The sequence below is a fragment of the Haliotis rufescens genome, unplaced genomic scaffold, assembly GCF_023055435.1.
Source record: "Haliotis rufescens isolate VD_foot unplaced genomic scaffold, xgHalRufe1.0.p SCAF_26, whole genome shotgun sequence".
NCBI lineage: Eukaryota > Metazoa > Mollusca > Gastropoda > Lepetellida > Haliotidae > Haliotis > Haliotis rufescens.
In genome coordinates this window covers 6,845,736-6,859,574 of record NW_025963957.1, presented here as the reverse complement: position 1 = coordinate 6,859,574, position 13,839 = coordinate 6,845,736, and the positions used below count along the sequence as shown (strand labels likewise).

The window sequence follows — 13,839 nt, the reverse complement described above, 5'->3', positions numbered from 1 at the left end:
AAAGAATATAAAGTTTATATATCCGCTGACGTTTTCGCCAGCGAGCTATCGGACAGACAACCACTTGAGTAATATAACTTTTATTACATGCTGATTGGCTCAATCATGACTGCTGTTCCATCGTTTTTGGTTGATTGCGTAGCGGGTCTCTAGTACAAACACATTTTATAAGGTCATTCCATCGGAGCCATTCCATCCATATCCCGGTAAAACAATCCTCTCAATGTGTCTACCCCGTCTCTCCATATTGTGTTTACCACAGTAAATCATGTCTGATTCAACGCTAAATACACCCACCCTCAATGAATAATCCTGGCGTCTCACTTCAACCCCCAAACCCGACACCCCACCCCTTGATATGTCTTGAACATATTGCTAAAAGCGGCGTAATACCAAATTGACTCACTCACTTAGGGTCTAAAATGCCGATTTTTGTGGCCCGGTCTGGGTGATATGATCCCGATTTCCGATTTGTTCTTAGGTTTTGCCTTCTTTAAGTGAAACGAAAACAGGCCCCTAAATTTGATTGTAAACCTAATTTGGAGTGTAGTAAAGACTACTGAAGAATATATATGTATTGTTGTGGAATTTATAAGAAAAATGTGACTTGGCTTTACATTTGTACTTATATATATTTAAAAAGGAGAACGCGGTCGCGCATTACAATAACGGCACCAGTTAAATATAGATCTCGTGAGATTGTACGAGAGGTTCGTTTCGAGTGTAAACATGTCGGATTCCGGTTAACAACTGAACTGTCATCACAATATTAATTCAAACTTATGTTTCAGCGAATAGATTTTCATAGTAACAAAATTTTGAGATACGGTAAGGATCTTCGCAGATATTTTTCTTTTGTATGCCACAAGGTGACTCACTCATGCAAGATAGTAGGAATTTCATTTGGCGGGTATCTTCTGTTATTTAGATTTATTTCATTCAAGTCTGTTTACTCACAAAACGATCTAACAGTTCGATAACTTGTTTATTCTCTTAACATGCGAATGATATAAATTTTTAAAGCGGATAGACAGTGGAATTATAACTTGCCTTTAATAACGTCCATGATAGACGGAGGCCCATAGGCATATGTGCAGGTCTGGACGCAGCGCCAGATTTCAAGGCATACGTACTCACTCAAAATTTACTTGGCGTTTATCATATCGACCACTACACTCTCATTGGCCTTACATTACGATTTGCCACAGGCATGGAACATAATCATCATGTACAGCTGATGTAGCACGTAGTATATCTGGAAAATGCAGCAAAGTTTTGTTTTTTTTAGCAAATTTAGTTTACAATTCCAGAGTTCCAGATAAGCTTTTGGTGTTGTGGGCATTTAACCCATGCATTTTAAAATCATTGGGTATCAGTAATTCTATCTGGGTATTCAAATTTCTGTTACCCACTAGTTTTTACACATGTGGGTATTTAAGTTAAATATTTAAAAAACACTATTCATCTAGTCCCTGCAACCCATCTTCCCGAGGCAAGAGAGTTAACTGACTTACGAAGTCCAGTTTCCACCCTTGCCGAACTAGGCTGGAATTCCTGGGCTCGATCGTAGCGCCACCAGTGGCTATTACGAGTTATGTCCTTTCTATGCATCTCCTATTGACCAATCAGATTCAACCTCTCGTATCACTTGTATTTGCTTCAAACAAAACGGTGGCGCCCAGTCAAGACGGTCTGATCGATAATGATGATCTACGTTGTGATAAAACGAGTCTTATAACGCAAAGTGCATCAAATCACGTGAGCACCTTGATTAAAAACATGAAAAGATTTAGAAACGAGTTGGCGGTGCACATGCTTTGCATGACACTTTACGAATCGGATTTCGATTTCGGTGCGCGATTTTGATTGGACTATGCATAGACTCGTTAGTCCAGCCAAAATGAAACTCCATAATACCAGCCTAGTTCGGCAAGGGTTGAAACTGGACTTTTATAGTCAGTTAACTCACTTGCCTCGGGAAGATGCTGCAAACTGGTGTCATATAGGTTTGAGAGCTTTATAGGACTAAAAAATACTACAATACTTCCACAAGAAAGTGTGATGGCAAATGATCATGATGTAACTGTCATCGTGGAGTTTGGCAAGGTTGACGGAATGCCCGTTTATAATTTCAAAATAAGTTGCTCATTTGCTAATGGAATACACAGGGTTACTTCACAATATTTTGATGATACGCACAAGTTTTATTTTTGTAGTCCACTGTAATGTTTGTGCGTATTTGATACGCTTGAATTTTATTTTACTGCTTATTTCTGCATTTCTGATGCGTATTTTATGCAGATACGCAGCTTATCTGGAGCTCTGCAATTCATTACGATATGACATCAGAGGATCCGGTGCCAAGGATCCAGGTATACCAATCAAACCATCCCCTCGCTAGTGAATCAGGTCACCAACTTCCATACTCAAACTTCAAGGTGAAATGAGCGAAGTTTTAGAGGGACAGTACTTCGATGGTTCTGTGTGTTTTTAAATCGTGCATGAAATAATTTCCAAGCTTGAAATCTGCACATGCCCAAATGAATTCCCAAACCCCCCAAAAAGAACTCTGTGCAGTGAAACCGACAATGTCACTGCATATACTATATTATCTGTTGTTTATTATTACAGGGTGTCTATCGTGATTATTCACAAATAAACATCAGCCTCACACCCTGTTGCCGTCTTGGTGTCATCTGTATATATATAATCGATAAAGCCACAGAAAACCCTGTCACTTCTTACACTAGGGCTTCAAAGAGTACTCGGGCACGGGCCGAGTTTAGTGGGACTCGAGTCAAGTTTGAAGGACTTGAGTACTCGACCATGTGCGTTAACTCTAATTTGGTCAACTTTAATAAGTTAATAGAAACATGTCTTTATGTAAATTTCTTATTCATGAGTAATCAAATAAAAAGGTCAAAAGCTTTTCTTTTAGTTATGTTTCAAGACAATACACTTATTTACAACCATTTCTTAAGGATAGTTCCTGGTTTAAAAAAGTACTTTATTTCATGTTTAAAAGGGATGTTTTATGAAACTATTAAACTGTCGCAAGCAGTAGACCTATTCATTCTAAATTAACGTCATAACGTTAATCATTATTAATTCAATATTTTCATAAGATATTTATAACTGGACATCAGTTTATTGAATATTAACATTGTGTTACTGTATCACATTCTAATTATCTCTTCAAATGTCGGGAAAACATGTTATATAAGTCAACTATAAATTTACCATCTTCCCGAGGCAAGAGAGTTAACTGACTTTAAAAGCCCAGTTTCTACCCTTGCCGAACTAGGCTGGAAGTACTGGGCTCAATTGTAGCGCCACCAGTGGCTATTACCAGTTATGTCCCTTCTTAGCCTCTCCTATGGACCAATCAGATTCCACCTCTCGCATCACTTGCGTTTGCTTCACACAAAATGGTGGTGCCCGGTCAAGATGATCTGATCAATAATCAAGATCTATATTGTGATAAAACGGGTCTTACATCGTGAAATGCATCAAATCACGTGAGCACTTGATTAATAACATGAAAAGATTTGGAAAATATCTGCTGACAACGAGTTGGTGGTGCACATGCTTTGCAAATTCTGCAATCGACTGAAATCTGCACGACAGTTTACGAACCGGATTTCGATTTTGGTGTGCGATTTTAATTGGACTATGCATAGACTCGTTAGTCCAGCCAAAATGTAACTCCATAATACCAGCCTAGTTCGGCAAGGGTGGAAACTGGACTTTTATAGTCAGTTAACTCTCTTGCCTCGAGAAGATGTAAATTTACAAGCCTAGTAATCTTTCAATGTTTTCAATTAAGAAAAAGGTAAAAACTGACTTGTAAATTTGTGATAATATTTAAAATATTACTTTTGACTTATTATCTATATTTTGTCATTTATTGACAATTTCCTTCGGCACTGGCATCAAATGATCTTATTAATCATATAGGGTATACCTTAGAAACCAGCCCGCCAAAATCCAGCCAATCACCAATCGCAACATACATCACGTGTGCAATATTTTTTTCACCCTGAACATGATGTGTGTTACATTGAGATGTAAACAATTTCTTTTCCCAAGTTGACAATTCTTATTTCAATGAAGCTTCAGCGAATCAGCATACAAATTTCAAAGGTATTTTTTTGGATACGCAATCACATTGGTTTTTTTTGTGATCTACGATGTCATTGTGACTCTTTGATTTTGTATACGATAGGATAATTGCCAATTTTATTGACCTGATGTATAATTGCGGGTACTCGAGCACGAGCCGAGTCTCACCCCTTGGGTACTCGAGTCCATATTTTTGGACACTTGAAGCCCTATCTTACACAGTCCATTCATGTGTTTTTCATCTGTTTCATATGGATGAGTCTACACATATGTCATGAAATGTTTACCTTTTATTTAGAACATATCCTAAAACATGAAAAACTATTTTCATTTGCATATTTATCCTCCACATCCTGTCATCAAAGCCTACAAAGAGCTAGCGATATGCGGTCAATTTGAGGTGTAAAGTTATATTGTCATACACCTCACTGTTATAGTTGAAATAGTATATTTATTTGATTATGCAAAACAACATGTAAAGTGCACTGAAAGGCTTGCATAAGTGTGTTTGTTTACAAACAAGATGAAAGTCTGTGGTCACGTGATAAGCCTACACCCGATGTGTGGTCACGTGATAAGCCTACACCCGCTGTGTGGTCACGTGATAAGCCTACACCCGCTGTGTGGTCACGTGATAAGCCTACACCCGCTGTGTGGTCACGTGATAAGCCTACACCCGCTGTGTGGTCACTGGAAAAAAAACAGATAAGGCAAGCAGTGCTGTTTTTAGCTTGGGGTTATCAGCTATTGTTTACAAACAAAGCTTCAGAATGGTCCATGCCCTGTCCCTTTAATGCAAGAAATAATTTGGAGATGAATGTACAACACTTTCCTTTTTTGCACTTTTTAAGTTTGTAGTACGTGATATTGCTGCCATTTTGAAAAGACACCATGGATTACCTCTCTTGCCTTGTTATTGATTACGAGGTGTCTGGTGATTTGAGTGTGGAGATAACATACCTTCTAATTTGAAGGCGTCAGTTAAATCTCAAGGCAAAGATACCAATAAAGGTCCCTTTAAGGAAGAGTTACCATTCTTTTCGGTCATGTCAAATAAACCTCAAAGCACCCAATCATCTGAGCGCAGCATTGAAATTTGCATACACCTTGAAATGTTGTGACCGGACCTGGTGAGCAAGGAATTACTCTCAGATATACATCTGATATAAATATTCCGGGGGAATAAATATTCATCTGTAGAAATTATCTCTCACTTTGACACTATTTCTTTGTTTGATGTTGTAGTAGCTAGGTGATGCAGGTCATGTTGTCCCAACAACCAATATTGTTTATTTACACATACATTGGATACATACTCAATGTTCGTGACGAAGCATTAACTTCAAGATGTTTTGGTCGTAGCCCAAATTTTAAAGGCCCAGTCTGCTCCTGATAGAGATGAAAGATGTTGTAAACTTGATTGCTATGGACAGATGGAACAAAATTAGAAGTCAGGGCCCTGATCCACAAAGCGACATTAACACTAAGACGATCATTACTCCCAGTACTTTAACATAGACTTATGACAATCGTGGCGCTAAGAATATGAAGGACAGAAAGTAGGCATTTGAATATGCTGTGAATTGCAGTTGCAAATTGTATCAAAGTCAGATGTTGTTATATCATTGTTTTTGTCTTTTTCAGAATCAACAATGTAAGCATATGCATCCTTAACGTGACAGCAGAGAAGGGTAGGGTGTATTCCAGTGATGACGCTTTAAACTACCCCGCAGTAGCCGTGTACATCAGCTGTCAAGATGAATGTCAGTCGGTACCAGCCGATCCTGTACTTGCAGTACCTGCTGCTGTTGGTGGATCTGGTTCTCAACTCCTTCACGGAGATGCTCCGATTTCAGAATGTCATTCTGCTCATCACGTTTGTGTAAGTGGAAGGAGTGTCTGGGACTGGTTCACTGAGGAACATGTATATGGATCCATTGTGGTTACCTTGTGAACAAAGTGTCTCCAGTTCTGAATGTTCAGTTTTAGAAAAGATGATATGATACCAGAATTTGATTGTATCTTTATCCTGTTTATGGCAAGAGAATGCAACAATAGAGTAGCTTGGAACATGGAACATGAGTTTTCAACTTCCAAGGAGGCATGGAGGAGGGCCCAGTGGTATGAGGCATAACACAATTTACAGTGCAGAGTTGCCTCCCCTAACCATGATGGGATCAGGAGTTGAAGTCCCAGAATCCCCCTCATTGTATTGTTTTGTTTGTTGGCACCAGTCTTGCACTGGTGGCAAAGTAGACACAATCTGTGGATAACAACGTCTTTATTTACTGCAAAGGAGACGTTTGCTACAGATCCTTATACCGTTGTCAAGCAACCGTAGTCAAGCAAGGCTGAACCACAACAGTATAAGGATCTATAACGAAAAGGTCGTGTTTCCAGTAAATAAAGAAGTTGTTGTCCATAAATTGTGTCTACTTTGTCATCTGTCAAAATCTAAGTAACGCCTATCAAACAATTGCCCAGGTGGGTTTCACCAAAGTGGTAACCTGCACAGCATGTAGGGCTTTCCGCCTATATTAGCTGACATGTTGGGATATAACTTATAATCAGTTACAAAACTTCAACATGGTGTATGTCTAAACTAATCACTCTCTAATTATTGTTTCAGCATTCAAGACGTCTGCATCCTGTTCGCAGTGATCGTGGTATTCCTGTTGTTCTTCAATACATACATCTTCCAAGCAGGCCTCGTCAATATCCTAGTCAACAAGTTCCGTGTGCCGATCTGTGTGACCTTCGTCTACTTCATGCTGAATGTAGCGCTGCATGTCTGGGGAATGGTAAGATTCTTCAGTTTTAAAGCATTGATTAAAGTAAATGACTTGTAATCGATGATATATTACGGTAAACTCTGTTTATAATGAACACGCATATAACGAACTTACCAATATAACAAACTCATTTTTAGTCCCGGCCATTTCTTGTATGTGTGCTGTTTATGTGCTTACAACGACCTACGGCTATTATGAACTAAAATTAGTTCGTTATAACCATAGTTTACTATATATAACATCTGTCATTTGCTCTCTTGAATTAAGTTGTTATTGTAAGTAAGTGTTCACTTAGCTATTTCCTGCAGAATTTAGCTGAAATGTTGCTGATGCTAACTGAACTCATTCATTTTTTTAACAAAATTCGAATTGTAACATAATTTATAACATAATCTCAAAGACATCTTTCAGTAATAAACATAAAGTCTTTATGATTTAGAGTTGATTGCATGTGGGTTTTTTGAAAGTTGATTGTGCCAAACATGCAAAGTAAAACAATATATGTTCAACCTGCATGGCACGAATTGTATTTGACAAAGTTTCTGGCATGTTTAATGTTTTTGTTTTATTATCATACTGCATGTCCTGTATTAGTAACGTGTGTGATGCCTATTTGAAGCGATATATGCTGTTACATCTATTAAGTTGTAGAATTGAGAAGCAAGATAAAGACCTCTATATGATAATACTGATTGTTTCTAGTTTAGTATATAGATCTTTCTCTCTGTAGCAACCAAGTGCTTTATTATTGTTAGAAAGTTACTAAGTAGAGTAATATTTATGCTCGTTGAGTATGTTCACATTTTCCTATTTTTATTGGCTTGTTGGCTTGGTATGGAATCACCATCATACAACATGGACAGTGTTGTATTACAGATACTTGTTGTATTTGTTTAATGGATGTCTTGGATGCCTCGATGTAATGTACAGAGTTGCATCCCTTTGCATGGCAGGATCCGCTGATCATTGGTTAAGATCCCACATTGAACATGATGATGATCATTGTCCCATGTTGCCATGACGAGGGCCATCACCACAGTGGTTGCACGTCTATGACCTGCGTCTATTTGAACCTTCCCCGATATTAAACTGACATACTGAATGGCTGTTTAAAGTGGCATTAACCCCACTTTGCGCAATCTTTTTGTGTATAAGTTGTTGTTCGTGAATATGAATGATAAATATTTTTGGAACAAGTTACTTCAATAACTAATAAAGTGATTTTTAAAGATTGTTTTTAAAATACATTCTTTTGATTCATGTAGTTTGAATTGCACCTTTTAAGCAGTTTTATACACATACTTCTCTTTTCTATGTTATTTGTATCTAATTCTGACCAACACAAGTCCAAAAATGCAGATACAACAATAGCAGCCTGTTGTCTCCTCTTCCCAGAATGCAATGTAATGATGCAGTATATAACCATGATAAACAGTCCCTATATAAAAGATCTTGTGAAGATGGTAAACATGATACTGTAAATCTGGAAATTAATGCGTCTCCAAATTAATACGACTGCTTGCCAAAAAAGCAACTCAATATCACTGTGACTCTCCCCACCCCATCCCAGTGGAAGGATACACATCCTTACCTTAACCCAATCAAACACAAATACCACTGCTTATTAGTGCTGAGTAAAGCACTCCCGTAAAAACAATAAACAGTGTTTTTTTCTAAAAACAACCCACAGTTTATTTGTTTACTCTGTTGAGTGGCATTAAGGAAGTTTAAAGGCAATAAAATAATTGATCCAACAACAGTTCACTGATTGGTATGCGGAGAAGGTGTCAACAAGCTTGACATGAGTGGGTAGAACTCTTGACCCCAGCAGTGATAACTCACCCCATGCCCATTGTGTAATTCCTATTCTTTGAATGACATTGTCATATACTTGTTTCATCTGCTGCTCAATAAACCGTGTTTGTGTTTATGATTAAGTTGGTATTTCCACTATCCAAAGTGTGCAGTGAGGCCGTCTTATTGTTGGCAGTCATTTGGAGACATAAATGCGAAGTTAAAAGACCACTCGCATTTTTCACATTTAATTCATATTCGCGTTAATTTCAAGATTTACAGTATTGTTGTCTTAAAAATAATTCAACTGACACAGTCAACACAGTTAATTATCATTTTCGTTGTACTGCAAGTAATCTTTTTTCAGTATGCCTAGTTTATGTTCAGGAACACATTCATGTCTATCTCCATGATAATGTAGATTTTGATGGCCTTGGAAAATAGATACATAGCCCAAATGTTTTTGTGATTTCTAGGTATTGTTTGACTCACAGGTATGGCTTTAGGTGTTCTATTTGGAACACTCTATCAACACAGCTTCAAATCAGTTTCTGTCTCGTGTACTCCACTTTTTCTTTCATTGATTACGTTGTCAGACAAGAATCACAGCTGGAATATTGTCAATGCTTCACTCTGTACCCATACTGTTCTCACTTGTGTATCATTGGAAACAAACCGATACAAATAACAAATATGTATGCTTGCCAACTTATTTTCACTCACTTTTTCATTGGAAACATATTTACACTGAAGGCTGGTCTGTTTGTATGACGCAGTGGAGTTATATTCAAAACTTTCTTCTGCAATATTTTTTATATTTTTTTTCTGTTTCCATTAGTTTGTAATGGCTTGATATGTACACTGCATTTACACTGATGAGTAACTTGACTAACAAGATTGCACCAGTAACCATGGTAACCTGGATTCCTGGCATCAATGTACAGGTCCCCTGGTCCACAACAAGTGACAAGTTTCAACACGTTGTAGTTTTCCCCCATAAGGTGGTATTGTTACATAGCATCTTTAAGGTGGGAAAAATAAATCTTGTGATATGTAGTTTTTAAGAATATTTGCTCTAGGATCATGTGGCATTGGTCTGTACTGGAAACGTGAACACTGTGTTTGTTCACACTATGCAGAGCATGATGACAGTGTACAAGAAATGATCAGATGATAGGTTTTGTAAATAAATAAACATAAAATTATTCTACACATCCGTGGAACTATTCTGTCCAGTTGTCCGTGTGTAGACCTGTCCATCTTGTCCAATATACTTCAGTTTCTCAAAGAGATTTTTGAGTGTTAACATTTTGTTACTGAAAGTTGATATAGGAAGACAGATATCGTCCAGATTATATTCATACGCAGGTAAATGAGGTGAAATATTGACAATATTCAGCTGTCTGACAAGGGTAATCTCCACACACCAGCAAGCATGGTATGTGACCTTAAATCTCGGCAACTTTACTTTCATCTTGAAATGTAAACAGATCACTTTAACAATATGTTGTTGTCGTTATTTTCCCCCGTCAGTTTGATTAGGTTGTTTAACAGCGTGGTAGTCTAGTGACATTCTTCGTGTTGATGACGTTGTGTAGATGTGTTTCTGTTGTACTTGAACTTTGTACGATAGATGTCTTGAATGTGCTATTAATCCTGCACCCCGGCCCATGAACCATGTTTGATTGTGTGGACATCTTGTACCGTCTGTGTTTGAGGTCATACGGGTGGCCCAGCAGGTAAATAGTCTGTTTGTTACACCAAGCTGCAAGTTTGAATCCCAGTGGGAAAACGTGTAAAGCTCATATTTGATGTCCCCAACACAAATATTGCTAACAGTGGCCTATAAATGATAGGTGTATTATTCATCTCGCCGATCTCGGTGAACATTTCTTTCTGGGTATTCAATGTCCTGTGTTGTTAGACATACACACAAGAAACAATGCTGTAAATGATAAATCATTGATCAATGTTTTATTATAAATCTATTTAAACTTTTTCAAATTATTGCAACAAACCATGCCCAAGTCTTGCTAGATGGGTGTCTCATCTCAGTCCTTTCACAGCGCTCAAAAGAAATTTTAGAGATAAGAAGCACTGAAGTCTCAGGATACTGACAGTCATCATTTCGTACTTGCTCCTCGTGAGACCTCCCTGTCTCCTCACTCCATGCACACTGTTCATCACTTCATCCTGGTGACCGCTGCACACTTCACACCACCACTGCTTTCATCTGCTTGTATCCACAAGATACGTTGTCATGGTTACATGACTTGAATATTGTTAACTCCTTCAAAGGTCGAAAAATAACTTCAGATAAATTTTCCATTGTATTCTTGTGGTGTCAGTAATATTAAATTTTCAAGGTAACTGTAATTATGATAACGAAGTTCACTGGAGATCAGGGATCTGAGACTGGCAATTACATTAGCCGTGTACTTCTGTATGAGAAGGATGTTGGGATGTGGGGGGAGAGATGTTGGGATGTGGTTAGTTTGTCATGGTGAATCGATGAGAATTATTTTGATTGACTCGCTATAGATAAAGTCATGAATCTTACATGTGTAGAATTGTTTGTGTTGTTGCAGATGACTTGACATTTGCATGGATATAACTATTATGAGCTCCACTTCAATATTTTTATGCAATCATTAAGCTTACATTTGATCTGCCATTTGCTTTATACTACAATATTCCCTTGTCATGTGGCGTTGCTTGTATGTTGAGCTACGATTGTGAGTATTCACAAAAGCTGGTGTTGCTTGATTCTTGCTTCCTAGACAAGATGTGAGTGTTACTTACCCAAATAGTCTTTCTTCCAGATAGATAAGATTGGTCAGCTTTTTGATAGCATTGGTCCATATTTCTGTCACTGACAACTTGATGGACCGATGTTGTGTATTTCACTGTACATTTCAGACCTTGAGGTGGGACGACCCTGACAGGTACATCTGGGATGTAACTGGATATCGGATCCTCTTCGTCATTCAGAGAACTGGTATGTTATTTCTGATAACTTTAAGAGAAGGCTTGGTCTGTTTTACTCTACTTTCACTAAGATGTGGGGATGTTATGATTATGTCAAGTCATTGGCTCCTAAGATGGTTAATTACTCATGCAAAATGCCTAAAAAAACAGAAAAACAAATGTAATCTTTTTCAGAATAAGTACCCAGTACTTGATCATATTCTATGCTGGTCTCAGCAGGTGATTAAATTGCATGGTCATTCTTGCTGACATGGCTGATTGGAGGTCATCATACCCCGATAGCGTGGAACATTGCTCGCAACATCAACATAGGTTTTCCTGGTACAGATTTAATCAGTTACACTGTGACATCTCTGAGATATTGCTGACCGCTTCGTAAACAATATACACACCTAACACCCAGGCTAGGTTAGTGGGGCGGTGGGGTTGCCTTGTGGTTAAAGTGTTCACTCGTCACACTGAAGACCCGGACTCGATTCCACATGGGTACAATGTGTGAAGCCCAATTTTGGTGTCCCCAGCCTTGATATTGCTGGAATATTGCTGAAAGCGATGTAAAACCATACTCACTCACTCACTCACTCACTCACTCACTCACTCAATGTATTCAGAAGTTCACTCTTCCATTCATCCCACGCTGCTGCTAACTCTTCTGTGTCTCTCCCTGCAGTTGCTGTCCTCTACTACTTCTTCTACAAGAGAACGGCGCTGAAGCTCGGTGACCCAAGGTTCTACCAGGACTCAGAATGGATCCGACGGGAGTTTGAGAGGAGGAGATAATGGGATATGTGTCTGTCAATTAGCAGATTCTGGTCCAGTTTGATAGGACACTAAACAATCCATCCCTCGTGACTTGGAAAGAAGTGTGATATTCTGTCCATGACTACAAAGAGAATCTCTACCTAAAGTCTCAAGATTATAAGAATGGTTTCAGGTATCGGTAGATGTATCAACTTGACAGAAGCATATGAATTCTTGTCAGAACATATGTGGCATTTGGTATTACCGGTACTCAGAGATATTTTGACAAGACAGAATATTAAGTTGCTATCTACGACACGTAATCATGGTAATGTCAAGGTCATAGTACCTCGGTAGGTGTTCTGCATGATGTTATGACATTCCTTAGTGTCCAATGCATTGTGTTTGTAATGAGGTAGTTATACTGGAATTGAACATTTGAAGGCAAATGATTCACTAAAAATCCTACGGTCACAAGTTACCACACAAGGTGTATATCCGTCCACAGTAGATGTATAACATTAGCCTGACCTGACATCCCAAATGTACTTAATATGGCTTTTGTACAGTAGCAGCATGTATATCTTGTAGCATTACCGTATTCCACGTAATAAGCCCCCAGGGTGCTCTCAAAATTAGAAATAGGGGGCTCTTATTAGAATATAATTTTGGTGAGATAAAAAACAGTTGAAAGATTGAAAGCCAATATATTAGCAAATATCGCTGTGGGTGCTTATTACGTCGAATACGGTATTGTGTAGTTCACACAATAGTTACATATAAGTGTCTTAATGGGATATCTTATACACCCAGCCTCTTTCTACAAAATAAATAAATGTAGGTTTCCAGGAAGATCTTCAATGTGTATCAGACCTGGAGAAGGTTGTCTCACTACATGAATCTTGATTAAGGATAATTCTTGTGATCAAACCTTTTTGGAATTTTGAGGCAAAATTAACAGTTATTGAATCAGTATTAATGACAGTTGCCCACATGTCTATTTTTACCTTTTTGTGAATATAATGAGATAATAATCATGCAAAAAATAAAACAAAATTGAGGAGATTAATGTCTTTACAACAGTAACAATATCTTTGATGATCAATATCGCTGACAATGTGTTATTTTGAAAATATTTCTTTTAATAAAATATTTTCAATGAATTGTATATCTGGCTGTATAAACATGTGAATACTTTATATTTGTAAATAAACTTTTGAACTGAATGAATAGAATTTGTAGTCTGTATATTTTGTGATGTACTTTTTAATTGCTAGTCGAAGCATTGGGGTCAAAATGAGTTGTGAGGGAAGTGAAGAAAGCACCAGTCAGGTGCAGTGCGGAGACATCTTGTTCTGCAGTCACCATGAGGAAGGCATCTCATTCATACTTCTTCTCCAGA

General features: G+C 37.9%; 1 protein-coding gene across 2 annotated transcripts; it reads left to right on the top strand.

The window, feature by feature from the left end:
- Nucleotides 1–692: 692 nt before the first annotated feature.
- On the top strand, nucleotides 693–13,663 carry LOC124137339 (transmembrane protein 138-like). Of its 2 annotated transcripts, XM_046503604.2 has the most exons (6): nucleotides 693–828; nucleotides 5,767–6,004; nucleotides 6,752–6,923; nucleotides 9,185–9,202; nucleotides 11,628–11,706; nucleotides 12,367–13,663. In XM_046503604.2, exons 2-6 carry the CDS (start codon nucleotides 5,880–5,882, stop codon nucleotides 12,474–12,476), a joined length of 504 nt encoding a protein of 167 aa, XP_046359560.1. In that variant the 5' UTR covers nucleotides 693–828; nucleotides 5,767–5,879; the 3' UTR covers nucleotides 12,477–13,663. The 2 variants fall into 2 exon arrangements, with proteins under 2 accessions (XP_046359560.1, XP_046359561.1); XM_046503605.2 differs by lacking the exon at nucleotides 9,185–9,202.
- The last annotated feature ends 176 nt before the right edge of the window (nucleotides 13,664–13,839 follow it).